Genomic DNA, 27,451 nt, shown 5'->3' on the forward strand with positions numbered 1-27,451 from the left:
ACATTAAAATTTTAAGCATGACAACTTTTATGACAAATAACAATTCACATGTACTTCATGCTTTTTTTAAAATTATGAGCCTTTTATAAATTTGATTTTATTTGAATATTTTTATGAATTTTAAATTATTTTTCATGTGTATAAGACAAATAAATTATGTCAAAATAAAGTATATATAAATTATCATACGGGATATCAAATTAATATTTTAACCAACATTTCCATTAAAAAAATTCATTCTTTTAATACATTAATTATCAAAGTTAACTTAGGAAAAAAATAACTATGAATTGACAAAAGATTTTTAGGTTGAGGGAAAAATTCAAAACTAACGAAACCGATAAAATCCAAAATTTCAGTTTGATTATTTTAAAATTTGACTTATATAGTCAATTAATTGTGTCAGGTCTTTTAGGTGATTACCGGTATATTCGATTTTTAATATAAAAATCACACTTACAAATTCATACAAAAGGAAAGATGGTAAAAAGTTTTCTTTGGGAATTTTATGTGCAACAAAATGATAATGATGGTGATGCTCAAATCCTCAATGGACTACTACTAATCTGTGATTTTATGATTTCATAATTGCAGAGAACAGATTCGCTAGATAGCAGAAAATTTTCTCAGAATTTAAATAAGAATCTAAGTTATACAATGCAATTTTTCAAATATAAATTGCTCCCTTGTTAATATGGTAAATATGGCTGGAAATAAGACAATGTGAGAGAAAAACAGCCGGATGCCCTTGAAAATTTGAAACAAGATCCTGTATTATCTCATCCATTGAATACACAAAACTTTTCAACGCCACAATTACCCCCACAATCATCCGAGATATCTATTTGTCGTTCCTTCTTGCTCTCAGCATCAAGTAGCTTTTCTCTAAGTTCAATCACAAGTTCTTCAAGAGCACTTCTATTTTCAGCTAAAAACCTTCTGAAGGCTTCCTTGCCATGGAGTTTCCTGTCGTTGAAACTGTAGAATGCGCCAGACTTTGTAACAAGTTTGTGTTTCGTTGCCAAATCTATGATCTCCCTTTCCCGGGATATTCCCTTGCCAAACTCAAGCTCAAATTCAACATTCTTAAATGAAGGGGCAAGCTTGTTCTTCACAATCTTCACAAGAACTTGACTTCCAATAGTCTACAGATTAGACATTTCAAAAACACAATGAGACATAGAACATATACAAGAGTGAGATTTGCTAGATTGCAGATAAAGCTACATGTTTAACTTGCTTGGGAGTGTAAGAGACAGTTCAAAGGACATTTTACCAGGTTGATCAAGAGAGTTTCAACCAAGCTAAGATTAAATAAACAAACTATTTATATGCGTTTACCCACTATACATAAACCCAACCAACAAACTGAATAGGAAAGAAAAGGTGCGAGTTTGATACCTCTTCTCCTTTCTCGACAAGCCATGTTCTCCTTATATTTAGACGCACTGAAGCATAAAACTTCAAGGCATTACCACCGTAGGTAACTTCAGTTGGCCCACCAAATCCAAATGTCGAAAGTTTTGACCTCACCTGATATGTTTAAATAGTTAATATGTACTAAAAAATATTATAAGCTACATTTAATTAGCGGTAACAATTTAGCTAGGAAATATTGCACCAATCAAACAGCCAACTAATTCGTGGTTAGAATTATTAATAAAGCCTTTAAATGGGGTAAAATTCAAAAAGTTGACCGAAGGGCAAAATTCACAATGTACACAGAGTCAGAGACTACAACATTAATCAAACTAATTAGTGGTTAGAATGATTAATAAAGCAAGAAGGAAACTGAGAGAAACAATATGTGAAAAGTACATGTTGGGCTCCAGTTTTTGATACTGCTTGCATTTGAAAATATTCATGTAGAATTGGGGGCCAACCGATGATGCAAGCTGCAAGAATTAGCAATAAGCAAGTTGCACAAAATATCTATCTACAAAAGGAAAGAGAGAAGAAAAAGAAATAGTAAGAGTAAACCATGTTAAGAGACATAGTGCAACACCCCTCTTTACTGGAATTTACCTTGTCCAAGAAGAACTGGAAGTAAATAGGTGAAAGAATGCTCCCAAGTACAGGAATGCTACTACTAAGGATCATATTTATGCCATTGACATATCTGCCACAAAGACAATAAGATGGCTTTTAAAAGTTGACCCTAGCCTGGGTGAAATTAAAATCTTAAAAATGAATGCATCTTACCCTGATTGGTCCCCAACGCTTTCAAGGGTACCCCATGGAACACAGGTCATTGCAGCCATTTCGGCATCAAATTTAGTTTCCTGGCCATGCACAAAGGTTACTAAAGATTTGGTTATAACCGCTGAAAATTCATCTTGTAAAATAGCAAGACCTTGTAGAATCAACAGAAGCAATGTTGCAAAATGAATTTGTTATGAAGTAAGCAATACCTGCACTTCAGACATATCCACCTGGTCTGCAAATTGAGAATCGATGATTTTGGATACACTTTTAGCCAGTTCATTAGATTGTCGAAAAAAGTAGATGTGGGTTACTAAAACTCTAAAATCAATTTTCATTAGCAATGTAAGCATGAATCTAAGTTCGTCTATAACTAGAATACACGGGCATGATGTACATCTATATCAATAAATAATACACATGCATGATACTTCAGAAGCTTCAAGATTCCCAAAACCAAGTCATTGATGTAACAAAAGCTAGATGCCTCACACTTCTTGGCATGATGTAAACCACTAGCCCAATTTATAGCAATATCACATAACTGATTGTTTAATCTTCTTGCAGCATCTGCCAGCCATGACAATCAATTACAACTGAAAATGCACAAATCAAATTAAGAGAAACAGCCCACCATATCAAAATTTACCTATTGTCCCACCAGCATAAATTTGACAAAATTCAAACAAGTTTTCAAACACAGGGCTGTCTTCTCCAAGATTGTCTGGGAAGAAGAAAATAAAAAAAGATGGAAATCAAACTCCAAACCCATATACATCAGAAAAAGCATAACCTAATCCTTTCTCCACATGATATTTGCATGTTCATTGGAACGGGCAAAATACAGACGACAATTTTGATAGAGAATTTCAAAGAGGGGAAAGAATAAGAAAATAGACAGCGAAGGGAAGAAGACTAACAACAATCGTTGATAATTGATCGGAGCCTTGTCGTTCCCACAATCGCTGGGCTCCACGGTGGGAGACGTGCGCATTTCTTTGGAAAGCTCCGCCTTTAACATCGATTTCTCCATATTTTCTAGCACACGTAAATCCGCCACACCCAAAATCCAAAAACAGAGAGTATTCTATGCATTTTATGAAAACCCAAGAAGATTTTCGTCTAAATGATAAGTGGAAGTGGGAGGAGATTTTCGTCCGAAATAAAAAAAAAACTACTACGAGAGCCATTGAATAGGCATTCAGCGCCCGACCCTCTGAATGGTTATGCAGCGTTTACGCGTAATAGAGCCCGCACGGAATAACTATTCAGTGGTCAAATTTCAACCAAACAAACGGGTCACTGTAGCGCGTGGAATAGGGGCGGAATGGAATGGCCATTCCGTCGAACCAAACATGCTGTAAGTATTTCATGCAGTCTGTTAAGATCCCTATTTCTGTTTGTAAAGAGATTGAAAATATTGCTTGGAGGTTCATTTGGGGGAGATCTACTGTAAGTCAGAAACCATCTTTAGTTAAATGGGTTGACTGTTGCCAACCACTTTTTAATGGAGGTTTAGGTCTCAGAAGTCGTATAGATCAAAATGATCCTTTTCTTCTTAAGTTGGGGATCAATTTCCTCTCTAATAAACAAGGCTTATGGGTTCTCTTCCTTCGAGCTAAATATAAGATAGTTGATGATTTTCTGGTAGATATTATGAGGAATTGCTGCTATTTTCTTTGAAGATCGCTTGCAAATATTTGGCCTCTCTTGCGCTAATGTATTGTGTGGTCTGTGGGTGATGGTAATCGTATCAAATTCTGGATTGATAATTGGGTCGTTAGGTTTTGACCTCTGATTAATTATTGCCATAACGCCATGGTGACTTGGACTGACAGTCTTTGAGAAGCTTCTTAAATGACAACATTCTATCTTATATTGCAGGTATTCCAGTTTTGAAACACCTAGTAGGTTTGGATACTCTAATTTCACAATGGGCTTCCAATGGGAGCTTCACAGTCAAAACAACCTACAATTATCTTAGGAAAGATGCCTTGAATCCTTCGGATGATAGTTGGAAACTCGTGTGGCCCTTTGCAGAGCCACAACGTGTTAGACAATTCTTTGGCTGGTTTTTAAGGAATGTTTATTACCTAATGCAGAACAATGCAAAAGAGTCAAACAATTTTTCATGTAAGCTTTGCAGATGTGTGGATGAGTCTATCATTCATACCTTAAGGGGTTGTTGTAAGGCAAGAGATGTTTAGAAACAGGTCATTCCTTCGAGGTTATTGCATTGGTTTTTCTCTTACTCATTAAAGGACTAGTTAACAGTCAACTTGAGAAATGAGTTTGCTTTAGTTTTTCGGGAGTTTGATTGGAGGTCTCTATTTGGTATCCTCTGCTAGAAGATTTGGAAACAGAGATGTTTGTGTGTGTTCCAAGATGTTTCGTTTAGTAAAGTTCACATCCTTCATTCCTCTTGGAGTTAGGCAAAATCTCTCAAGTTTTTATCTGACAGACCCGCTGAAAGTACCAGGAGACAAAATAGGAGTCATAAATGGAGTCCACCTCCTTCAGGTTTCATTAAATTGAATACTGACGGTGTCTATAATCTAGTTTCAGGTTTAGCAGCATTGACAGCAATGGTGAGAGATGAATATCGCAATTGGGTGTGTAGTGCAGGTACAAATATCGACAGATGTAGTGTGGATGTGTAGTGCAGGTACAAATATCGACAGATGTAGTGTGGAGTAAGTGAAGCTTTGGGCAATTTATGATGGTTTTATTATGGCATGTGATGCTAAAAGGAGAGATCTCTTTGTTGAAACGAATTATGCACTTTCTATTAAAGGGATCAGTGGTGATTCTAAGAATTCAGGAGTTATGCAGTCGAGATTGAAGTGTTGTTTTTGAGCAGATTCTAAGGAAGGTGAATTTTGTCGCTCACTCATTGGCTGGAATGATGAAGGATTTCCCAGTTGGTGCCCAGATATTCCATAGGATTCCCTCTTTAGTCCATCACTAGTTAATAATGGATAGCATGTCTGTGCTTTCGACTCTCGCTATATCCTGCTAGTTTAATAATCCATTTTATTGTAACAAAAAAAAGAAAAGTTTACAACTGTAAATGTTAAGGTGCGCCTGAAAAAACGTATTAAGAGAAACAACTTTACTAAAAACCTTCATTAAGAAATAATAATAATAATTCCATATAACAATCAAAAGCTAACAGATCTCTACCTTTTTTTAAAAAAAAAAATCTAATAAAGCAATGATAATATATTCATTTGGGTAAAACTCTTTGTTTTCCCGTTAGGGGAAAATAATGGAAATTTTTTTTATTCTAATTTAGTAGAATTTAATTTTTGTGTTTTATGAAAATTGAATATTAGTCCAAACTGTTAGTAAACATGTATGGGAAGAAACTAAACCATTGAAAAATCATGGAAGCACAGTCAATGTTCTTTCTTTCTCAATAAACATAGATTGTCAATTATGAAAAACCTAATAGCGTAACATATTTGAATGAAATATATGACTGTACACAAATCAAGATCTTCAAGTTTTCTAGTCACTACTCAAAATTAGCTTAAACGAACTTAGATGAACCTTCAATTATTATCATTAGAATTGGTCTCAAATCTTGTATGATATCCAACATCTTTGGGTTCTTTGCCAGAAGGACTCAAATCACTAAATAATCCAATTAACGCACTTCTTTTTTAAAAAAGTTCAAAAGTAGCATGATAGCTTTGTTGCTTTATATATTTATTTTGTTTGTGGTTCAACTTTAAAATTCTCTCGTGAAATTACGTAGAAATTTTAAAATTCTCTAAAATACCCAAACAAGTAAATTCATTTTAAAAATTTAAAATTTTAGATACAAATGAAATCCTTTTACAAATTCCTCACCCAAACACAACTTAAAAAGTATTGGTTAACAGAAAAATTATAAAAAAATATTATTAATATTGTACAATTATTTTAATAACAATATTTTGTATGATTGAATTATTTTAATAATAGTTACTTAGACTCATTAGATGAAATAAAGATATTTTATCAAATAATAAAATAATTAAATGTGTATATATTCAGTGCAATGCTAAAAACTAGTAATGATGGTCTATTTGTTCTTAGTTCGGTTGGCATTGGTATTGACATTGTTGTCAATGCAGGAAAACATGGGTTCGAGTGCATTAAAGCGCATTATTCTCCTATTTAAGGGTTAGGGAGGGACTATGGATAATTCTAAGTATTTTGTATCAAAAAACAAAGATAAAAATTATGATGCTACAATCATATAAAAGGAAGTAAAAAAAATGAAAAACACATGTATTTTTTTATCAATTGATTAATTGAACAAATAAAGTAAGGATTGTTTAAAAATATTATAATAGTAAGGATTGTTTAAAAATATTATAATTAACTATCTTTTAATTGAAGGCTGAACTCTTAATTTTTAAAAAAACATAATTATTTTTATGATCTCAAATAATTGAATTTAAATGTAAAACAAATGACAAATGAGTAAAGTAGAAGGGATTGTTGGGAATATTAAAGTGAATCAAGTAGAGGTGAGAGCCTAGGCAAAATCATTGGATTATTATTGATATGCATGAATAAAGAAGGGCTGATTTTAATAGAAATTTTGAAATATCTATATTGTTATTGAAGTATTTTATTGAATTGTATCAATGCAATTATAAAAATAATTTTTAAAATTTATAACTAATATGATTATAATGAAATTTTGGTTATTTTTACATTTTATATCATCTTTAAATAAAATAATTAAAATTACAATTCTAAGAATCAAACACATATTTAATATATTTAATAGCATTAAAATACAAATTCATTACCACCCCATCTATATTCATTATTAAAAAATAAAAGAAAAATATTTTTTCACCCATATTGTAGGTGTAACAAAATATATTTATCTTATTTTTATAACATACATGGTATTGCAAATGAGGCCTTGGTACTAGAGATGATCATGGGTTCGATCCGATTCAAAAATAGACCTAAAATTTTGCCTAAGTCCAACTTAGATAAAAATACCCGTATTAATTTTTTATATCATTATTTTTAATAAAAATATAATATATCAAATACACTTAAAACATTAAAATAAATGTCCAACGGATTGAAAATAAATTAAAAAGTTATTTAATATTTATGCTTAAATAGTACTAAGATAAGTGTAACTTAACAAGCAAATGCTTCTAAAATAGTAGTAAAAGTAACAAAAAAATAAAAATTATACAATATCTAAACAATAACAACAAATAGCAGCAATATAATAGCAAAATAACAGCAAAATAGCACTAAAACAGTGAAAACAACAACAGTTTTTTTGGGCTAGGCCGGACCAAAAAAAGCTTACCCAAGGCTCTGCCCATTTAGAGACCGGTTGTCTTTTTTTGTCTAAACCTATTTTTCGAGCATATATTTTTGCCCAAACTCTCTCACTTTTTGGATGGACCGAATGGCCTAGCCCATGATTAAGTATACTTGATACTCCTGGCTAAAGGTTGAGGTCTCGAACTTTGAAAGGTTGGATTTAAGTTTCATCAATTGCAATTGTGATGTTTAGTGAGGCTTGTGTCTAGTTTTTTGTCTATTGTGTGTTGTATTAGTTAAATTTTATATTGTAGTTGATTGAATATATATTTGTACTTATCTTATATTATTTTTATACCATTAAAACTTAAAAAAAAAAATTACATGGTATCATATTTTAATTAATTTCAGTAAAAAAATTAAGAATTTATATATGAATTTAATTTATATAATTGTTTAGATATAATTGAAATAAAGTAAAACGAGGATACTGTTGGTGAATAGAGGTCATAAACATGCATGCACTCCTTCACGATAAGGATCTGATAGCGACCGTAGATTTAAAGAAAAGAGGGTAAGGTGTGGGCAACTGCAAACAGTGTTCATTTCTGGGTTAGGCTGCTGCAAATATGAAATCTCTAAGGAAATGATAATTAAATATGCTGACACGCACAAACTATTCAACTACTGCCCACTCAAATCTGTTCAACAACTCCAACAATCCACACGTGTTTCATATGCGACAATATACTTTAAGCTCGGCTGACTTGATTTCGACCGCCATTTTCACTTTTTTTTTTATTTAAATTATATCTACAGACTTCTACACAACTAGTTTTTCTTTTATTAGGGTTAATTATAGGTTAAACTTCTTGAGAAAATAAATATAATAAATAAAAAAATAAACAGTTTTTAAGACAGCCTATATTAATCGTTCATTATTGTGATTAACAGGAGATAAAGTGGTGATTTGGATAATACTGTACCTTTGGTCATGACGAAGAGCCACTAAAAGTTGGTTAAACATTTAGATGATAGGCTTTAGATGGAAGGACTTGGAGATCTGGAAAGCAGACTTACGACTTCTTCAGCTTGCACATGCTATTATAGCATATGACCTTAATATAGTTGGGTAGATTTACTCATAAATAAAGTTAATCACTTAAGTTTGAAAATCTTTTTAAAAAATAAAAAAATTTAAATAAAAATACGTGATCTGAAAATAGATTTAAGTAAAATTTAAAGTCCATTTTCTATAGGAGTCAAGCTTTAGTAGGAACCTAGTTGAACAAGATTTTTTGCCATAGACTAGAATATATTAGGTTATAAAATTAAATATATTAATTATATGTTAAATAATAGTTATATATATTTATATTATATCATTAGTCCAATAATAATTAAATTCATTACCTATAAAAAATTATCCAACTAAATAACCAAACTCAAAATATAAAATTTTAAAATTATATTTAATACAATAAAACAATTATTATATTTATTTGTTTTAATATAATAAAATATTGATTATATTTATGGTAGTATTTTTAATATAAATTATTTTTCTATCTATTTTAATACAATAGAAAATTTTTATTTTATCATTTATTAGTGCATTTAGTGTATTATATTTTTAATATTATTTTTAAATAAAAATTAATCTAGAAAAGATTAAATATGGATAGATTGAATTCAAATTTACCTTCTTCTTTTTTAAACTGGACCAAACGTGGGTAAAAGAATAAGTTCATTTTTTGAGTCAAACTCAGACTTAAAAAAATTAATTTGAATACTTTACATAGATCTAACCTGAACCATAAACACCTCTACAACTGAATAATGCCACCATAGTACCATACGAAGTTTGCTGAGTTTGCTCAACTCATAGGTTCGCATATTGTGAGAAGTGGTAAATTCGCTCTTGTATAATACATTTGGTGAAGGTATAACATGAACAAATAATTAATTAAAGATCTGGTTTGCATAATTTGCCAGATATTCCCCTTTTTCCCATAAAGATTTGGTTACCTTACACCAATTACCAATACCATAAAAAAGATGGCTAAATTTGTACCCTCATGTTTCCCACCTTTTTTGTCAGTCACATACACACATTATTCAAATCTTAAACAAACACAAATCATCATTCTTCCACTTGGAATGTTATACTTCTCATAATCAGTACACATTACATTATATAATTAAAGAGTTTAAAGGAGCAAGTAACCAAAACACAATCCCATGATATGATCAATGGAATTTTTTTATATTAAAAAAAAGTTTAAACCGAACTCATTTTGATTCAATCATTGTTTCTAGCTTTCTATAAAGGTACAAAATTTTATCATGAACATTTTGAAATGTGATTCATTGAAGAATCATTTGAAGGAAGAATAGAGGGAGACGATAGCATACAGGTGGATATTTTTATATTAAAGAAAACAAATTGTAGTAAACCAATAAAGTGGGAATTGCTAAAATATAGTGCAGAAATGTTTTGGTCTCACAAATAAGAGTTGCAGAGTGATAGAGCATGTTCTAAAATTGAACAGGTTTTGAAACAAATATCAAAGGAAGCGGTCTTTGTCGAGGACAAGCACTACATGTTTCGTCATAAGTTGCGGAGGGGAATTACCACAACAAACACAACCAAAAGACAATTGTGAGATTAATAGATTATGGTTCCTATTAGTGTAACTCTATTCCTGGACCAAGGCTCAAGCTACCCACAAAGTTAAGCTCTCTGCCTTCACACATGGCCACATGGATTATCAGTAATGGAAGTATGAACAATGAATGCCTCAGGTACTACTGTAATCATCCGTTCAAGCCCAATTGGCATGACATTCATTCGAGGCCCTTGGCCCAAAAATATAAGGCTAAAAGCAAAGGCCCAAAGATGTTTACAATTTACTCAAGCTTGAATGCTTGTAGTAAAATCACACTCATACACAAACACTTAAATGTTTCAAAATCTATACAACATAGAATTATTAATGTACCAAACTTCATATAAATATAAAATACCTTAAATAAGATTATGATACACTATGATTATGACGTAAGGACATAATAATTGTTCAACTCCAATTCAAGGAAATCCTACGAGTAAAATCAAGTGGAAAACACAAATAGGAAGTCGAATATTTCCTTTCCATTAGTCAAGTCTCATGGACAATGTATTACATGCTATTAAGGAAGTCATATAAGAAGTGCAACATAAATCAATATCACAGCTTGAGCATTTGATAATGTTTAACCACGAGAGGTATGCAACATTAAGTCTGGGCACACTAATATAATACCCAAATTTTACTGTAATTTTTACCAAATAGTCGCAAAGATGATCACTTCCTCAAACTTTCAACAATGTAAGATGCATATAGATCCCTACAACATGGAATTTTCGGGTAAGACAAGAAAAAATGATGGATATATTACCAGAAAAAAAACTTTTTCTTAATCTTTAGGTTAAAGAACATCTCTAAACAAAATGCAAAATAATGCTGATCTCAAACTAACTCACATGGAATACTTGATGGCTTCAATAGCAGTCTCAGCTGGCAAAAAGTCTTCTACATCAACCTTCTTGTTCTCATTCTTTTTGTCTGTTATTCAATAGTGAAGGATATACTAGTGAAAGAATTTCACATTATGACTGTTAGATCACCACAAAAAACCAACAATGACAGCAGTTCAAAGTCCAAACTACTAACAAGATAAAATTAAATACACATGTGAATGGATACAATCCTCGAAGAAGCGGCGGATTTCAGCCAGACGATGAGGAGGAAGCTGTTTGATGTCTGTGTAATGACGGAACTCGGGATCATCAGCACATACAGCAATAATCTTGTCATCCTTCTCACCCTGCAAAAGCATCTCAACAATGAATGTGTCCGACAGGAAAGAGGAACAGGGGAAGGATAGGAGCTTGTAGAAAGATCATGCAGAAGTCATGGAACTTAAATGTCAGTGATCTTCATTCAATAGTTTTGACTTATTATGGACATTTGATTTCGGACTCAATCACTCAACTCAACAGGAGCAGAATAAGTAAATATAACACAGAAGATTGATGGTTTCGAACAAATAGTAACCCAACATGAGAAAGCTTAATCCGATTACATCCTTAGTTGGTAACTTGAAGTACTTCCACTCCTGTTGTTTCTCAACAGCTACAAGTGCCTTTAGATATCCTATTCAAGTAAAATAATAGAGGCAATGAAGATGAAGCTTTTTACCTGATCAATCATAGGCATTAACCCAATAGCACGAGCACGAAGAAAAGAACCAGGCAAAACAGGCTCCTAAAACATATAAATCATTCAAAGAATCAGTTAATAAGATCAGCTAAAACCCAATGAACCCCACATTATTTCTTTGAGTAAGTCCATGAGTCCATCAGTGTAACAAATACTACCTGCATCAGTATCAGGACATCCATAGGATCACTGTCCTCACAAATAGTCCTTGGGATGAAACCATAGTTGTGTGGGTAAACAACTGATGAGTACAGAACACGATCAACCTAGTTTTTAAGAGAATAATTCATTACTTTCATCGTTTAAAAGCAGCGAAGTAGATGATATATTCTCATTAAAGGAGAAGGCCATCATCTTAGCAATAATCAAAAGAGTCATAAGATACAAGGTTAACTAATAGGCCATGATTTAAGAAGACATGGAAATTTAATCAGTTGGTTCCAAAGAAGATGGCAATTGATTTTTAGAGCATTGAATATATTGACCAGCTCTTCCTCAATCGTTAGAGAAACTTAATCTTAAAAATAAAAAGAAAAGAAAAAAAATGCAATTCAGTGATAAAATGTTCAATTAACTTCAAGTTGTTTTTGGGGGGGGGGGGGAGGAGGAAACTCTTACTTTTATAAGACCACTGGTTTTGTCGAGCTCGTACTTGACCTTGCTACCTTTTCCAATTTCAACCACCTGCAACAAAACAATAATAATGATTATGGTGATGATGGTGATAAAATTAAAAATCCGTTTCTACAACGATTTTCGAAACCAGAAACTTAAACTTCAATAACGGAAAAGGACAATTAAGAAGAAAAAAAACTTACACAGTTAAAAACTGCTGGAGCACCAGGTCCTGCGTCAATATGTAGAGCATAGATGAAGTGAGAATCAGATATGGACTTAATGAACAAGTGATTTAATAACTAATACAAATGGAGTATATTATACCAATCTCCAAATCATGCCAAGGATGAGCAGCAATCGATCTTCGAGTCATCGAAGAAAGGATTCTTTCATTAAGGGCGACGCGAGAGAATCCAGTGCTCTTCCCGCTTGTTGCTTCTCCGTCATTGTTTGCCATACTTCTTTCAATACTCAAAAACTTCTCTATACAAACGAAAGGAAAAAGAACATCATAATCATAATCATCGCAAGGTAAGGATGAATAAAAAAATCAAAATCTCAAAGCTCAAAAACTGTAACTTACAGAAAAATGAGAGAATCCAAAGTGTTTGGCTTCTTTGAGTGAAGGCTTTTTTTGGTATGGAAGGTGATAGAAGAAGAAAATACACTTCTTTAACTTCTTCACTCACACTCTCCTTGGGCATCGTTCAGCGGTCGGTCCACGCTAAATAAGGGGCGTTCGATAGAAATAAAGGTCAAAATCTGACGGATGAAGAGACAGAGATGTGTGAAGAGCTTATTCTTTTTTATATTTAAGAGCTGCTTCAGGTGAACGGCCAACCCTTGGCCTACACGTGGAAAATGTGGGCGGTTTTTCTTTATTGTGTGCCATGTGTTACCCGCTAATTGAGTTTTATAATGCTGCTCACTGGGGTTTTGAGTTCGGTTGCCTGCCTCGTTAGGAAATATATTTAATTTTAATTTAAAAATAAAAATTAATTCACTTCTAATTTTACAAAAAAAAATAATTTTATTCCTTATTTAAATTTTGGACTGTTTTAACACTCCCTATAAATTTTTATTTTCACATACTACTCATCCTCCTAAGTCGGCCAAGTTGATTTGAGTGGCTACCAGAATTGTGAGATAAATTGGGAATTTTCTCTCCAATTCTGTAGATAAACAATGATGGGATATCAGTGATACGAAGCGAACTTAATTCTTGTTATCCAACCCCATTCCTTGTATGATATTTATACAACGGTACCACAAACTCAAGCAGGATTATGGCCAATCTTTGCATTACAATTTTGTATTCTCAAAAACCTCACAAAATGATTTGAACAAAAAACATGTTAGAGAATTTGGACATCACATATATAATAAGGATAATTACATGTTATTATTTACTATCATAATAGATTAGCTCAAATTAAAATGATCTAATTTAGTTAGAATTTTATTAGTCTTTTAATTATTAAATAAAGTATGGGCCAAATATATGTAGATACTCTTCTAATTAAATTCTAATATACCAATGTTATAAATATTAGGGTTATGGTCCCTAAATCACACACAAGATATCTTTTCTAATATCTCATCATTAGGAAAGAAAGAGCAGATATTCTCTAAATTTCTTGTATACTAATTTGGAAGATCAAATCCCCAAAATCCAAAAAGTTTCAAGGAATCTATGGATTCAGGTACGCTTCCGCATCTAGTTTTGTTCTTGATTTATTCTTGATGATTTGACATGACAGATCCTGATTTATTAAGTTGTATTTTAAATTTATTTTATAAATCTAACAAGTGGCATCCAAGCCTCGTCATATCGAATCATTGGGAATTGATTCAGGTTCTTTATTTGAATAATTGATTCATGAAATTTCATGAGTTTTATATTTCGGATATATATGTTATTTTTTGAAGATTTATATTAAAGTTTTTATTATCTTGAATTCATATTAAAAAAATTTTGGGTGATTTTGAATTAATAGATTCAATTATAAAGTTTAAAATATTTGTGTAATATTATTTGATACCTACGTTTTTAAGCTTGATTTGAAAATATTGCGATTCAGTTCTGTTTATTTGCAAAGCATGTGATATTATTATTTTAATCCTATATGACATTTAAAAAAATATAAATGTATATATAGAAATTGATTCATATATATGTTTTGTTTATATATATAAATATATAATATATGCATGCTTTAATTGGTTTAATGTGTGGTTTTGGAAAATTATATAAATATATATGTTTATCTTTTAATTTGATTGAAAGATAAAATTAAGGCAAATATTTTGGAACAAATAAATTCAGATTTTGGCTTTTAATTAAAAGATGTCTAATATTTTAAATAAATTAGTTGAAACAAAATGCCGCCAAAGTGACATCTTTTGTGTATATTAGTTTATTTGAAATATTAAGATGGTTATATGTTTTTGTAATTCATGAGTTTATTGATTGACCCAAAGGTAAGTTAATATTTGGCAGAATTACAATGACATCTGTGGTGATAAATGTGTGACAATTATAAGGTATTTTATGTGAGCAATAAGTTAGTCCAAAGATTAAATCATTGCTTGACATAGTTTATTGTCAATGTTTGATTGCTACAACAAGAGTACCGCTTACTGTTAATATTACTATCCGAAAACTTGATATTAATGTCGTGTTTGGTATCTTGAGATGGGATTAGTCATTATCTTGAATTTATTGTTTACTTATGAATATTGATTTAAGCTTGTTTTTGTTCTCTATTCAGCTAATTCATCTTCTGTTGCCACAATATCTGCTAATATAAATTCTATACCCATGATTAATGGGACTGATTTTAAGGAATGGAAAAGGCACTTACTTATAGTGCTTGGCTATATGGACATAGACCTTGCACTAAGGGAAGAACAACCTGCACCTTTCACTGCAGAAAGCACCCCTGATGTTAAGAGGGACTTTAAGACGTGGGATCGTTCAAATCGCATGAGTCTAATGATCATGAAACATAGCATTCCAGAAGCCTTTAGGGGCACAGAATCTAAAGAAATTACTCAGGCCAAGGGTTTCCTTGATGAAATTGAGAAACGCTTTGCTAAAAACGATAAGGTTGAGATGACATCACTTCTGACTTCTTTGATATCTATGAAGTATAAGGGTCAAGGAAACGTAAGGTAGTACATTATGGAGATGTTCCATACTGCTTCAAGACTTAATGCACTTAAGATCAAGCTTTCTGAGGAATTGCTTGTTCTTATGGTTTTGGTATCGCTTCCTGTACAGTTTAACCAATTTAAAATTAGTTATAACTGTCAAAAGGAGAAATGGACTCTAAATGAGCTCATTTCTCATTGTGTGCAAGAGAAGAAAGGTTGAAGCATGATAAGTCTGAATGTACTCATTTGGCCAATGCCTCTAAGGAGAAGGGCAAGAAAAGAAAATATCAGAATGAAGCTGCTAAGGGTCCAGCTCAAAAGAAACAACTCTCTATGCACGGGACACGTAAAGAAAGATTGTACCAAATATCATGCTTGGCATGTAAAGAAAGGGATAATTTTTAATTTGGGCTGTTCTGAGATTAATTTAGCTTCAGTACCTAGAAACACTTGGTGGATATATTCTGGTGCTACTACTCACATAAGTGTTTCTATGCAGGGTTGCCTGAGTTACCGAAAGTCAAGTGATGGTGAAAGACACATCTTTGTGGGTGATGGAAAATCGTTAGAAGTGGAAGCAATTGGGCATTTTAAGTTGTTATTAGGAACTGATTTTTATTTGGATTTAAAAGACATTTTTGTTGTATCGTCATTTAGACGGAATTTAGTTTCTGTTTCTTCATTGGACAAATTTGGATATTATTGTTCATTCAGAAACAATCAATTTAATTTGTCTTTAAATTCAAATGTTATTGGAACTGGTTATTTAAATACCTATGACAACCTTTATTTGTTAGAAACAGTTGCATCTTATAATGAAACCTTGCATGTGGAATCACGTTGTATTAAACGCAAATTAAATAAGAAAAATTCAGCATCATTATGGCATAGGCGCTTGGGTCATATCTCTAAAGTTAGAGTTGAACGGCTTGTGTCTGATGGTATTTTAGAGTCCCTTGACTTCACAGACTTTGATGTCTGTGTCGATTGCATTAAGGGAAACCAGATCAAAACCAAGAGATTAGGTGCAAACAGATCTTCAGACGTCTTAGAATTAATTCATACAAATATCTATGGGTCATTCCCTACGGCATCCTGGAATAGTCAACAATATTTCATAACATTCATAAACGATTACTCACGTTATGGGTACCTATATCTCATTCATGAGAAATTTCAGTCTTTGGACGTGTTCAAAACTTATAAAGCTGAAGTTGAGAATCAACTCAATAAAAGAATTAAAAACATCAGATCTAATCATGGTTGTGAGTACTACGGTCGATATGATGGCTCAGGTGAACAATGTCCAAGACCATTTGCAAAATTCCTAAAGGAATGTGGTATTGTCCCACAGTACACTATGCCAGCATCACCTAGTATGAATGGTGTAGCTGAAAGACGAAATAGAACTCTTAAAGATATGGTAAGGAGCATGATTGCTCATTCTACCTTACCTGAGTCCCTCTAGGGAGAAGCATTAAAAATAGCAGCTTACATTCTGAACAGAGTACCCAATAAAGCAGTTGCAAAAACACCTTATGAGCTTCGGACAGGTAAAAAGTCTAGTTTAAAGCACTTTCACATTTGGGGATATCCAACTGAGGCAAGGCCTTATAGGCCACATGAAAAGAATTTGGACTCCAAAATAGTAAGCAGCTACTTTATTAGTTATTTTGAGCGATCTAGGGGCTATAAATTTTATGATCCCATAATAAGGAATATTTTTGAGATGGGAACTACAACATTTTTTGAAGATGTTGAGTTTGAGGGGATAAATAAGGTTAGAGACATTGCTTTTGAGGAGGAATTGGATTCTAACTCAATTCCTACTATCACTTTTGACGATGTTCAGGTTCTTATACCCATCAGTGATCAAGAAGTGAATCCAGAACCTCTACAAGACAATGTTGAACAACTCCTCATTCAAAATAAGGTAATTGTTCCAGAAGAACAAACTCAACAACCTCAAGAACAAGTGTCATTAAGGAGGTTCACAAGAGAAATGAGAAATGCTTTTCCAGATGATTATATTGTATTTCTCCAAGAACATGAGGATGATAATGGAATGATGGAAGATAATCCAATCAACTTTCATTAAGCCATGAAAAGTTCTAATTCTAAAAAATGGATTGATGCCATAAAAGATGAGTATAAATCTATGCAAGACAATAAAGTTTGGGAACTTGTCCCATTACCTGAAGGTGTAAAATCAAATGGTTGTAAATGGATATTTAAAACCAAGAGGGATGCAAATGGTAATGTGGAGAGGTATAAGGCGCGTCTTGTAGCTAAAGGATATACTCAGAAAGAAGGTATTGATTTTACAGAGACTTTCTCTCCAGTTTCATCGAAAGACTCCTTCAGGATAATCATGGCACTTGTTGCTCATTTTGATCTTGAGTTACATTAGATGGATGTTAAGACTGTGTTTCTTAATGGCGACATTGAAGAAACAATTTATATGGTGCAACTAGAAAATTTTGAGTCGAAAGACTCAAAGAATATGGTTTGCAAATTGACAAAATCCATCAATGGACTCAAACAAACTTCCCGACAATGGTACCACAAGTTTCATCAAATAATTGTTTCGTTTGGTTTTGAGATGAATATTGTTGATGATTATGTGTATCACAAATTCAATGGGAGTAAGTACATATTTCTGGTTCTATATGTTGATGACATTTTGCTTGCCACTAATGATATAGGTTTATTGAACGAAACCAAGAGGTTTTTATCCAAGCATTTTGAAATGAAAGATCTTGAGGATGCCTTTTTTGTTTTAGGAATTCAGATACATCGAGATCGATCTCGAGGTATTCTTGTATTATCACAAAAGAGCTATATATAAAGTACTCAAAAGGTTTGGCATGCAGAGTTGTAGACCAGGTGACACCCCTGTTGCTAAATAAGACAAATTTAGCCTTACTCAATTCCCTAAAAGTAGCCTTGAAATTCAAGAAATACAAAAGATTCCCTATGCATCAGCTGTTGGGAGTTTATTGTATGTTCAAGTATGTACGCGTCCGGACATTGTGTACATTGTTAAGATGTTAGGCAGATATTTAAGAAACCTTAGTATAGACCATTGGATAGCAGCCAAAAGGGTTATGAGATATCTTCAGAGAACAAAAAATTACATGCTTACTTATAAGAGATCAGATCTTTTGGAGGTCATAGGGTATTCTGATTCTGATTTAGCTGGATGCCAAGATAGTAGGAAATACATCAGGCTATATTTACCTATTAGTCAGAGGAGTTATATCTTGGAAAAGTGTCAAACAGACACTTGTAGCTTCGTCCACTATGGCAGCAAAGTTTGTAGCATGCTATGAGGCATCAAACCATGGAATATGGTTGCAGAACTTTTGTCACAAGGCTTGGCATTTTGGAGAATGTAGAAAGACCACTCAAATTATTTTGTGACAATAAGTCAGCAGTGCTGTATTCCAATAACAATAGAAGTTCATCTAAGTCAAAGCATATTGACATAAAGTTCTTAGTTGTAAAAGAAAGAGTGCAAAATGGTCAAATATCCATAGAGCACATTGGGACAAACTCCATGATAGCGGATCCACTCACAAAAGGTTTACCACCCAAGGTTTTTCATGAACACACTGCTCACATGGATGTTACATTATTTGAGGATATCATGATTTAGTGGGAGTTTATATTTCAGACATTTATGTATTTAGTTATTTTCTGATCAGAAATAAAATATTCAGTTTATTCACTCTGTTTATTATTTTGAAATTGACCTCACTTCAGTTTAAAGAGGACCAGTTGGAAATAGACATGTTTAGATCATATTGCATGTAATTTCCATGCTACACATCCATACTTGATCTATGTCATTTGGTTGTGTTAATATACGTGATCATGAATGGATTTAGTTACGATATTTGTAACGAAAGTTGCCTTGGTTCTATATTAACATAATTAATGGACGAGATTGTTTGAAATACCTTTTAGATATGATAGTAAAATTTTGAGCTCATAAGGTTATATAATGACATGTAATTATAAAGTAATTAGTATATATATGTTGTCCAAGTGGGAGATTGCTGGAAAATTTGGACGTCACATATATAATAAGGATAATTACATGTTATTATTTACTATCATGATAGGTTAGCCCAAATTAAAAGTGATCTAATTTGGTTAGAATTTTATAGGGCTTTTAATTATTAAATAAAGTATGAGTCAAATATGTGTAGATACTCTTCTAATCAAATTCTAATTAATGATGGGCTAATTAGACTTTGATTAGAACTAATATACCAAGGTTATAAATATTAGGGTTATGGTCCAAATTACACACAAGATATCTTTTCTAATATCCCATCATTAGGAAAAAGAGAGAGCAGATATTCTCTGAACATATTGTGTGCTAATTTGGAAGATCAAATCCCCAATATCCAAAAAGTTTCAAGGAATCATGAATTCAGGTACGCTTTCGCATCTAGTTTTGCTCTTGATTTATTCTTGATGATTTGACATGACATATCTTAGTTTATTAAGTTATATTTTAGATTTATTTTATAAATCTAACATGGTTCACCACAAAATATTACACACACTGACGATTGTACCAACTCTTCCTATATATCCCCATAAACTTGGCCACAAACTCTGCAGAAAAAAAACATGACCATAAGCTGAGGGTTCATGTCAAAGATCAAGACAGATACAGAAACATCATAAGAAATGACAAAGTTTGAATCATAGTATGTATTTCCATCTTACCTTCTAATTTCAACAGAGCACTTGTTCCTGTTGGTAGCCTCTTGTCCTGTAACAATACACTCGAGTTATTTTTTTGTTTGTCTGCAATAACCATATAAAATAAGTTGAGGACAGCAACTTACATAGTAAGCGTGCCAATAATAGAGTTCCCTTTTTAAACCAGCTTCAACGTGATTAAGAAATTGTTCTACCAGCTTCTGCATGTTGGGAAATCAACTATATATATGAGAAGAGCAATGAGAGTCTGGGTAACCTTTTTATTGTATTATTTGAGGGTTTCAAATTCATCACCTGGAGGATCAGTTTAGGATGAACAAAATCCACAAGAAGCTTTTGAAGCTTTCCTCGCACAATGCATAATCTGATAGAACCATATATGCTGAATGTCATTTCTGTTTTAATGAGTATTAAAAACCGTCTCCTTTCCTTGTTGTGATACCCAAATTTCAAGTGTAAAATTATGAAAATACTCAAATTTATACCTGATGACTACTCAAAAGTTGATACTTCCGCATCAAAATCACATTTCCTCATAGGACTCCACAAGATAGAAGGAATAAAAAGAAGAAAAAGCTGAACAACTTACCTTCTATGTGCTGGATCAGCTAGGATTTCTGATGCGAGTTCTGTCAAAACCTCTTCCCATTCAAGTGGGATTGGTTGATCGTCAGTAAAAGGATAGCTGCTTAGGCATGTGCATCTCATCAACAACTATTGTTTGCAGTCTTTACATGGGGTGGGTGGGGGAAATGGCTTCTCATCAACAACTATTGTTTGCAGTCTTTACATGGGGTGGGTGGGGGAAATGGCTTACTTTCATAATTTTATTGGAAATTAATGTTGGGAGATTTGCTGCAAGTTCTTACTTGTGTGCTTTGCAGGCTTCAAGAGCCATGATTGCTTTCCTCAGGTTTTGCTTTGATTTGGCTGCAATCTTAGCAGCAAAATTCATGGATAGATCAAATTCCTCTTTCCTTGCTATCTGAATAAGTACCTCCATGATCTGCAAAGTTAACACTCAGCAGGCTAACGTTGAACAAATGAAAGCAACTGGCAAGACAAGTTATTTGATCAACCCTACACAATGTTTTATATGCCCTAATTTAACCAAAAGATTCATTATCACAAATGGTATTGGTCTCATCTTTTTCCATGAAAGGCAACGAAGGAAAGTTACTTCACATTTACCCTTGGCTGTCACGGATTGTAATAACGATCATACTGCAATAGTGCAAAACCCTCCCTTTCTTGAGGAGCTTGGAAAGGCTAACCATGGGCATGTCATTGAACAAAATGAAAGCAACCAACCAGGCATGTTGATATATGACGATTTCCATATACATTTAACTGTAAAAAGAATTAAGTTACACTGCCAAATTATAGGGATACTTACTTCATGTGTTACTGGCGTATCTACTTTTATAACTTTGCAGCGATTCGTTACTGAGTCTAGGATATCTATGTCATCTTCACAGCAGAGTATGAACTTACAGGAATCCGAATGATAGTCCATTATCCATTTTACCAAGTGGTGAATATTATCTGGTGCCTTGTCAACATCATGAAGAACTATAACTGAAATAAACACAAACAAAACTTTATTACTAAGTTGATTGCTTTAAACTGTTTAAGAGGAAGTTTGCTTATACTGCATATGGAAGAAAAAAATAAAAAAACCAAACCTTTGTGGTTTGTCTTAAAACTAGCAGTGCTGGTTTCAGGGGTAATTGCATAATAGGAGCTTATTTCTTTGACCAATCCCATTAATGCATATTTAGCATTTCCCAAGTTGACATTAAGCTCCACATGATGAGCACTCGAAACAAGTGGAACAATAACTTGCATTGGCCTTTTCTCCTGTCCAGATTCAGATCACAAACATTTCAAAACTCTAAATACGTAAAATGTGAGATTACCTAAAATGTTGCTTATATAGTACCTGAACTTGGAATTTTCTTAGTTCATGAGATACCTTAAGAAAAAGGGAAAAGCAAAGACTAGAGTCAGCCTGAACAAGTTTTAAAATGTCAAACACGATCTGGTAATCTATTTAGAAATTGCTAGACATACATTCCAACTAGGGTCGCCATATATTTCTCGCAGGAAAGCCATTGTTAGTGCCCTTTTCCCAGAACCAGATGGCCCTTTGAACAATATATGAAGACAACTTTCATAGGATACCTAACAGATGCAAGAAACCATAAGGGAAGAACTTTACAATTGACATAACACATCATTTCTTTTTCTGTCATGGAATAGAATTGCAGCATGCTGAGTGGATGAGAAATCAGATGAGGAATAAAAGGCTTTTTGGCAAAGCACTTACAAGTTGCTTCAGAAGCTGAGCTTCTTGCTTGTGACAGGTGAATCCATCCAAAGAAGCTGGTTGATATTTATCAGCCCAAAACTGCCTTAGTTTTTCAACTACAATTGCCTTCCCAATGAAAGAGGCCTCGTCGAAATCTTGCTTTTCTGATGATTTCTTTGAGGTCCTGCAGGGTCCTCTCCTCATCACGCAAGCAAACCATGTCTCACTTTGTCCCTTTAGTCTATTTGCTGTGAACTTCCCAGAGTTTACACTACTCCTCCTCCCACTACTATCACTTATCTTACTGTTTTGAGTGCTAAGCTTTAAGCCTGCACTCGATGAGAACCCTCGAGCTTTTGGATCAACATTTCCATTAGCTCTCATTCGTTGATGGGAAGAAAAATCATTTTGTTCGAACATTGGTGGCTTTGGGAGAACATGGTTCCCAAAGCTTCCGTTATTTGTCAACACATTGTTTTGCATTGGCGAGGCCCCAGCATCACGAGAAAAGAAGATATCACCAGGTGAAATGGACTCCGTGCTTTCGAACATACAAGCATTATACATAGGACTTCTAGAAATCATTTCATTGGCCACCATTTCATTGATTTCACCTACTGTTCTTTGCTTGTGTACCATGCTCCTTGAGATTGGTGACGGTGTCCTCCGATCCCCTCTCTGTCGTGGTGCAGTCACTGATCGACGGCTATAGTCACTCCCTTTACCAGCCTCAAGAAACTGTCCTATTGTTGCTCTTCCCTCTCTTTTTGGAATTCTACGACTTTGCTTCCTAAATAAGCCAGAAGTGTTACCATTTCCCATTTCAGTAATCAAATTATGGTCCTCTCTTCCAGGTTTATAAGGAGAAACATGCCTCCGATTCTCACGTTTTGACTTCGACAAGGGGCTAACATTTCGACCATCATCTCTCCTTGTCTTGTAAGGAGACCTGCTGTTGTGTCTCCTTGGAAGGGGACTTGTTCCAGGTGGAGAACCGTTTTCGTATTCAACCTTTCGGTTGAGTCTCAAAGGACTAATGTTTCTAGGCAAATTGAACACCATGTTATCTGCTTCAACAAGCATGGATGTTCTGTTCTTTCGGTTATGATGATCTTGCCATTCAGTCTCTGTATCTGATGGCTCATAACCACTTCGCCTTTGCTTCATTGGAGTATAGGAATGACGCTTAGAAGCTTTGCTGCTTTGCGACAAGTTATCCATTTTTTTTCTTCTGAAACTGGACCAAAACTCTCGGCCAACTTGTTTTGTCTTAACAATGTTAAAACACGCTAGGATGGGGCAAGAATTCGGCGGTAGTGTACCCAAATAAGCGTGGATGAAGATGCTTATTGAATCTAAGGAATGTGATGGTTATAAAGCATACAGCGACAAAGACTATGTCCTTTGGGGTGAACAGTTTAAGGTTTTATTCCAGCAATTTCACAACTTCCATACATTTTGTTTCTTGTGATCTCTAAGCTTCCTTCGAGGATGCTTTTGTCTCATCCTTTTATGTCTCTTTGTAGTATTAGTTGCTTGGCTGGTACCAGACGAACAAGTTCCACTATTGAACTTTTCATTTTCACTTAACACCGTGTTTAAGTAATCCAACTCTTAAAAAGTTCAATATTGTTCCAGTCGGAATTTTGTGTCTGACTATATGGGGAACTCTATTGGATTCACGAAGTGAGAGTAAGGTTAGACAAGGCATTCTCACTTTGTGAACACATAAAACTCTTGACAGAATCGAGAGACAAAACTCTAACCGAGAATAATGCATGACTTGTTGAGGGTCCAACCCTCAACATACCATGTCGGATACTTGTATATAATCTGGATCGCGTCAACACATGTGTTTGACATTTATCTCCATTCGGGTAACATTGTTTATAAGTCCTCGTCATTTACAGCATGTCCAATCTCTCCCAGGAAGCTACAGCTGCTTAATTGCCCCTTTTTTTTCCATTTAAATTTGATTAATTTATTGTAAAGGTGACTCTAGATACTCAAAACCTGTTGGCTTTCATAAACATTAAACATGGACAACTTTTTTTATTAAGTTATTTTAGTATCTGGCGATGGTAATTTGGACCTTTTGAACTTAGAAAACAAGGCCAGCTACATTTGGCAGCCTTATCCGTTGTCTTTTTTGTTGCATAAAAGGTTCTGCAAAAACATCAAAAGGAAAAAATTTCTTGAAATGTTGTCATTTGGATTGCAAACAAGGGCATAACTGCAACAGAAGTTGTTTCAACACTGCATGGTTTCTTTGTTAGGCATACAAAGTTGGCGTATTTTACACAAACTGATGCAGGTACTCATCAACACTAGTATATTTCAGTTCAGGATAAAGCTCAGATGCCTCCACACCGAACCAAGCTTCTATACTGAAATTCGGAGCCTCTCCCTTCACAAACATAGGATGGGCGAACGACAAAAAGAAATTCCAGGGAACAGGTGACTCTGTAGAAAACCAAGCGCAACCACTGCTATCATCCTTCATATTTATTGAAGTCCTTCAAGTATAAAAGAATCAGTCAACTCTCAACAAACTTTAACACTTGAGCCTATTTGATTGAGACTAATCACTTTCAATTAGTATAATATGAGCACCCAAAGTTCAAACTCTGGATCATCAAGCTAAAGAAGCATTGATAAATGATAATATAGTCAAATATTTCTGTCTTGTACAGTATGAAACTGCCTATCGTTTCGGCTTCAGATGCAAGCAATAGTTATTGGATACAACAGCTTGTCATCCATTATTAAAAGAAACCAAGAACCTAAGCTGTCAAAAGACAACTGGTAGGTTGGAGGTTTGTATATTTTCCTCTCGGCCATTGGCTTTGACTTAGCTTTCAATTTTAAACTTACTTTGCCAACTGCGACCAACTCCATTTTTTATTTTTTCCCCCTAAACTATTGAAACCAGTTGTTTGAATTTTATAATCTGATAAGCAGAAATGAAGTAAAAGGTACAAAGTAACTGGTATGAGTTTTTACCTTGAATGATGTTAAGAAGTTGTTCCTCAGGAACATAGCTCTTTTCAAGGGTCTTGCCAATTTTCCTCTCCCATAGGGAGACTACTTCATTGGAAGACAAAACATTGGAAGGGGGTCTTATATAAAGAATCTTGTTCAAGGTTCTTGGATCTTCAGCTGCTTTAATGGTGTAAGTTGCTATGTCATCTTCCTGGACAAAAATACCTGAAACATCAAAAACACCATTCCTCTATCAGCTGCAATCCTGTAATTGATCTAATACAAGTTGCATTGAAATGTTATAGACATTCTCTCATAATCAAAGTATAATTTAGGGCACAAGGAAACCAGATCAAAGCTTGTACACATATTTACCTTTTGGATTTCCATCTCCAAGTATGACTACCTTATCCCTAGGAGGAACAGTGGCATTTTCCTGCATTAAATTTGGCAAGAAATGCCCTGCAAAGGCATTGGATGAGATATACGTATAAGGTATCCCTTCAGCCTCAATTTCTCTTCGAATTTTAGCCTTGATCCTGAATATGCTCGCAGCTGGCTCCACTGCGTGGATACGGTCTGCATCCATGCCAAACTCTGATGGAAGAAATCTCTGAAACTCACCATTTCATGAAAACCTTTGCTTCTGATAAACAAAAGAAGAACAAAAAATGCAGGTAAAATGATGAAACAACTAGCCTTGACATTTCCAGCTTCTTTGATGGCTTCAGTTATCCTTACTTGATCCGCTAGCTGTTGTGTGCCTAATGTGGAGATCACAATGTCAACTTGCTTGATTGCCCTTAACAAGCTCTCATGATCATAGATATCACCCTGTGGTAATCCTTAAACCACCAAATTAAGTAGGAAAGAAGATAATTTTAAATAAACAAATCTGCCAAAGTTGAGCTCCATTAAACCAGTGAAATCATTCAAAGTATAAGACACATACATAAAGAATGGTTACTCCAGAGCCCTTGAAACTCTCAATCAGCTTTGATTTTTCAGGATCAGAAATCTTCCTCTCTCTGACCAATACAAAAGTGGGGTGCCCCAGGTTGGTGCTTGCCTCCACCATGAATTTCCCAATATAGCCAGTGCCTCCGATTATCAAAATTTTGCTTTTCTCAGCCATGCCAAACTCTCAATAGAAGAGGAAATCTGGATATATTAGTTTGAACAGAGGAGGCTAGTGAGTCCCCCCAGTTCGTATTTTCTGATGTTCCAAACAGAAGAATTTGATTCCTTTCAAGTACAAAGGTTCAAAATGGAAGCATCGTTAGTTCATCCATCCTTTTCAATCCTGGCCAGCTCCCACTCCTTTGATATATCACTTTACTCACTATTGGTATTTAAATTATAGATTTTTCTCATCTTGTTACTCTTTTTTTCCACAAATGGTATTTAAACATTTTTTCACCTTTATTAGTCCAATTTAGTCGATTAGTTAAATCTATTTAAAAAATGTTTAATTTACAAATTATGTTATTTTCTCATTTTAATATCTAAATATATTTTTCATAAATGATACATTAACTAACTTCTTTTTCCAAGTTGATATATCCGTTACTTCAATCATTAAGTCTATCTAAAAAAAAAACTTAATTGAATAGGAGGCCCTTAAACTATGTCTTTTATTTGAATTAGCTACCTAATTTTTTTTTATCGAACCAAGTATGTAAACTTTATCCCATAATCAAAATTGACCCATTACATTTTGTTTAAAAAAAGAAAAAGAAAACAGAACCAATATAAAAGAACCACCTCACCAACTGAGTAAAATCTAATTAAATAAAAATATATATTAATATTAAAAAAATATTTCCTCCCCGTCGTCCCTCTCCCTCTCCCCCTCGCCCATTGCCCCTTTTCAAATACAAAGGCG

General features: G+C 33.7%; 4 protein-coding genes across 7 annotated transcripts; all 4 read right to left on the minus strand.

Annotated features, from left to right (window-relative positions):
- Positions 1–588: 588 nt before the first annotated feature.
- On the minus strand, positions 589–4,084 carry LOC108477042 (DNA repair protein recA homolog 3, mitochondrial-like). 2 transcript variants are annotated; one of them, XM_053022512.1, is made up of 7 exons: positions 3,123–4,084; positions 2,852–2,926; positions 2,412–2,772; positions 2,203–2,282; positions 2,026–2,119; positions 1,402–1,533; positions 589–1,145 (listed from the first exon to the last, which is right to left on the minus strand). In XM_053022512.1, exons 3-7 carry the CDS (start codon positions 2,553–2,555, stop codon positions 780–782), a joined length of 816 nt encoding a protein of 271 aa, XP_052878472.1. In that variant the 5' UTR covers positions 2,556–2,772; positions 2,852–2,926; positions 3,123–4,084; the 3' UTR covers positions 589–779. The 2 variants fall into 2 exon arrangements, with proteins under 2 accessions (XP_052878472.1, XP_052878473.1); XM_053022513.1 differs by lacking the exon at positions 2,412–2,772 and having other exon boundaries at positions 3,123–4,082.
- Positions 4,085–10,626: 6,542 nt separating this feature from the next.
- Positions 10,627–13,175, minus strand: LOC108477221 (soluble inorganic pyrophosphatase-like). Of its 2 annotated transcripts, none has more exons than XM_017779705.2 (9): positions 12,961–13,175; positions 12,702–12,855; positions 12,578–12,606; positions 12,378–12,443; positions 11,918–12,025; positions 11,739–11,804; positions 11,244–11,364; positions 11,021–11,102; positions 10,627–10,884 (listed from the first exon to the last, which is right to left on the minus strand). In XM_017779705.2, the coding sequence occupies exons 2-9, from the start codon at positions 12,832–12,834 to the stop codon at positions 10,842–10,844; spliced, it is 648 nt and encodes a 215-aa protein (XP_017635194.1). In that variant the 5' UTR covers positions 12,835–12,855; positions 12,961–13,175; the 3' UTR covers positions 10,627–10,841. The 2 variants fall into 2 exon arrangements, with proteins under 2 accessions (XP_017635194.1, XP_017635193.1); XM_017779704.2 differs by having other exon boundaries at positions 12,702–12,860; positions 12,961–13,172.
- A 6,809-nt stretch (positions 13,176–19,984) lies between these two features.
- On the minus strand, positions 19,985–23,902 carry LOC108477494 (uncharacterized). Its single transcript, XM_017780041.2, has 11 exons — positions 22,603–23,902; positions 22,347–22,457; positions 22,216–22,248; positions 21,959–22,133; positions 21,670–21,851; positions 21,143–21,279; positions 20,863–20,958; positions 20,568–20,637; positions 20,399–20,473; positions 20,277–20,322; positions 19,985–20,162 (listed from the first exon to the last, which is right to left on the minus strand). The coding sequence occupies exons 1-11, from the start codon at positions 23,803–23,805 to the stop codon at positions 20,101–20,103; spliced, it is 2,190 nt and encodes a 729-aa protein (XP_017635530.1). The 5' UTR covers positions 23,806–23,902; the 3' UTR covers positions 19,985–20,100.
- An 873-nt stretch (positions 23,903–24,775) lies between these two features.
- Positions 24,776–27,260, minus strand: LOC108476690 (eugenol synthase 1-like). Of its 2 annotated transcripts, none has more exons than XM_053023330.1 (5): positions 26,519–27,260; positions 26,266–26,400; positions 25,942–26,179; positions 25,588–25,791; positions 24,776–25,100 (listed from the first exon to the last, which is right to left on the minus strand). In XM_053023330.1, exons 1-5 carry the CDS (start codon positions 26,699–26,701, stop codon positions 25,090–25,092), a joined length of 771 nt encoding a protein of 256 aa, XP_052879290.1. In that variant the 5' UTR covers positions 26,702–27,260; the 3' UTR covers positions 24,776–25,089. The 2 variants fall into 2 exon arrangements, with proteins under 2 accessions (XP_052879290.1, XP_017634449.1); XM_017778960.2 differs by having other exon boundaries at positions 24,776–25,047; positions 26,519–27,248.
- Positions 27,261–27,451: the final 191 nt, after the last annotated feature.

Source organism: Gossypium arboreum, chromosome 12 (assembly GCF_025698485.1).
Source record: "Gossypium arboreum isolate Shixiya-1 chromosome 12, ASM2569848v2, whole genome shotgun sequence".
In the NCBI taxonomy this organism is placed as follows: Eukaryota; Viridiplantae; Streptophyta; class Magnoliopsida; order Malvales; family Malvaceae; genus Gossypium; species Gossypium arboreum.

Bases quoted from the DNA above. Each gene is read 5' to 3' on its own strand.
- LOC108477042 (XM_053022512.1), bottom strand. From the start codon at position 2,555: ATGCTTACATTGCTAATGAAAATTGATTTTAGAGTTTTAGTAACCCAC. The intron at 2,283-2,411 runs GTATTGCTTACT...GTGCATGGCCAG, and splicing joins TGGATATGTCTGAAGTGCAG to GAAACTAAATTTGATGCCGA. The intron at 1,146-1,401 runs GTATCAAACTCG...TCTAATCTGTAG, and splicing joins TTGTCGAGAAAGGAGAAGAG to ACTATTGGAAGTCAAGTTCT.
- LOC108477221 (XM_017779705.2), bottom strand. From the start codon at position 12,834: ATGGCAAACAATGACGGAGAAGCAACAAGCGGGAAGAGCACTGGATTC. The intron at 12,607-12,701 runs GTATAATATACT...ATATTGACGCAG, and splicing joins TTGGCATGATTTGGAGATTG to GACCTGGTGCTCCAGCAGTT. The intron at 10,885-11,020 runs GTGAGTTAGTTT...TCCATGTTGTAG, and splicing joins GAAGCCATCAAGTATTCCAT to GGATCTATATGCATCTTACA.
- LOC108477494 (XM_017780041.2), bottom strand. From the start codon at position 23,805: ATGGATAACTTGTCGCAAAGCAGCAAAGCTTCTAAGCGTCATTCCTAT. The intron at 22,458-22,602 runs GTAAGTGCTTTG...TGCATCTGTTAG, and splicing joins CTCAGCTTCTGAAGCAACTT to GTATCCTATGAAAGTTGTCT. The intron at 21,280-21,669 runs GTAAGTATCCCT...TTAACTTTGCAG, and splicing joins ATACGCCAGTAACACATGAA to ATCATGGAGGTACTTATTCA.
- LOC108476690 (XM_017778960.2), bottom strand. From the start codon at position 26,701: ATGGCTGAGAAAAGCAAAATTTTGATAATCGGAGGCACTGGCTATATT. The intron at 26,401-26,518 runs GTATGTGTCTTA...GGATTACCACAG, and splicing joins CTGGAGTAACCATTCTTTAT to GGTGATATCTATGATCATGA. The intron at 25,048-25,587 runs GTAAAAACTCAT...GGTTTTCTACAG, and splicing joins ACTTCTTAACATCATTCAAG to AGTCACCTGTTCCCTGGAAT.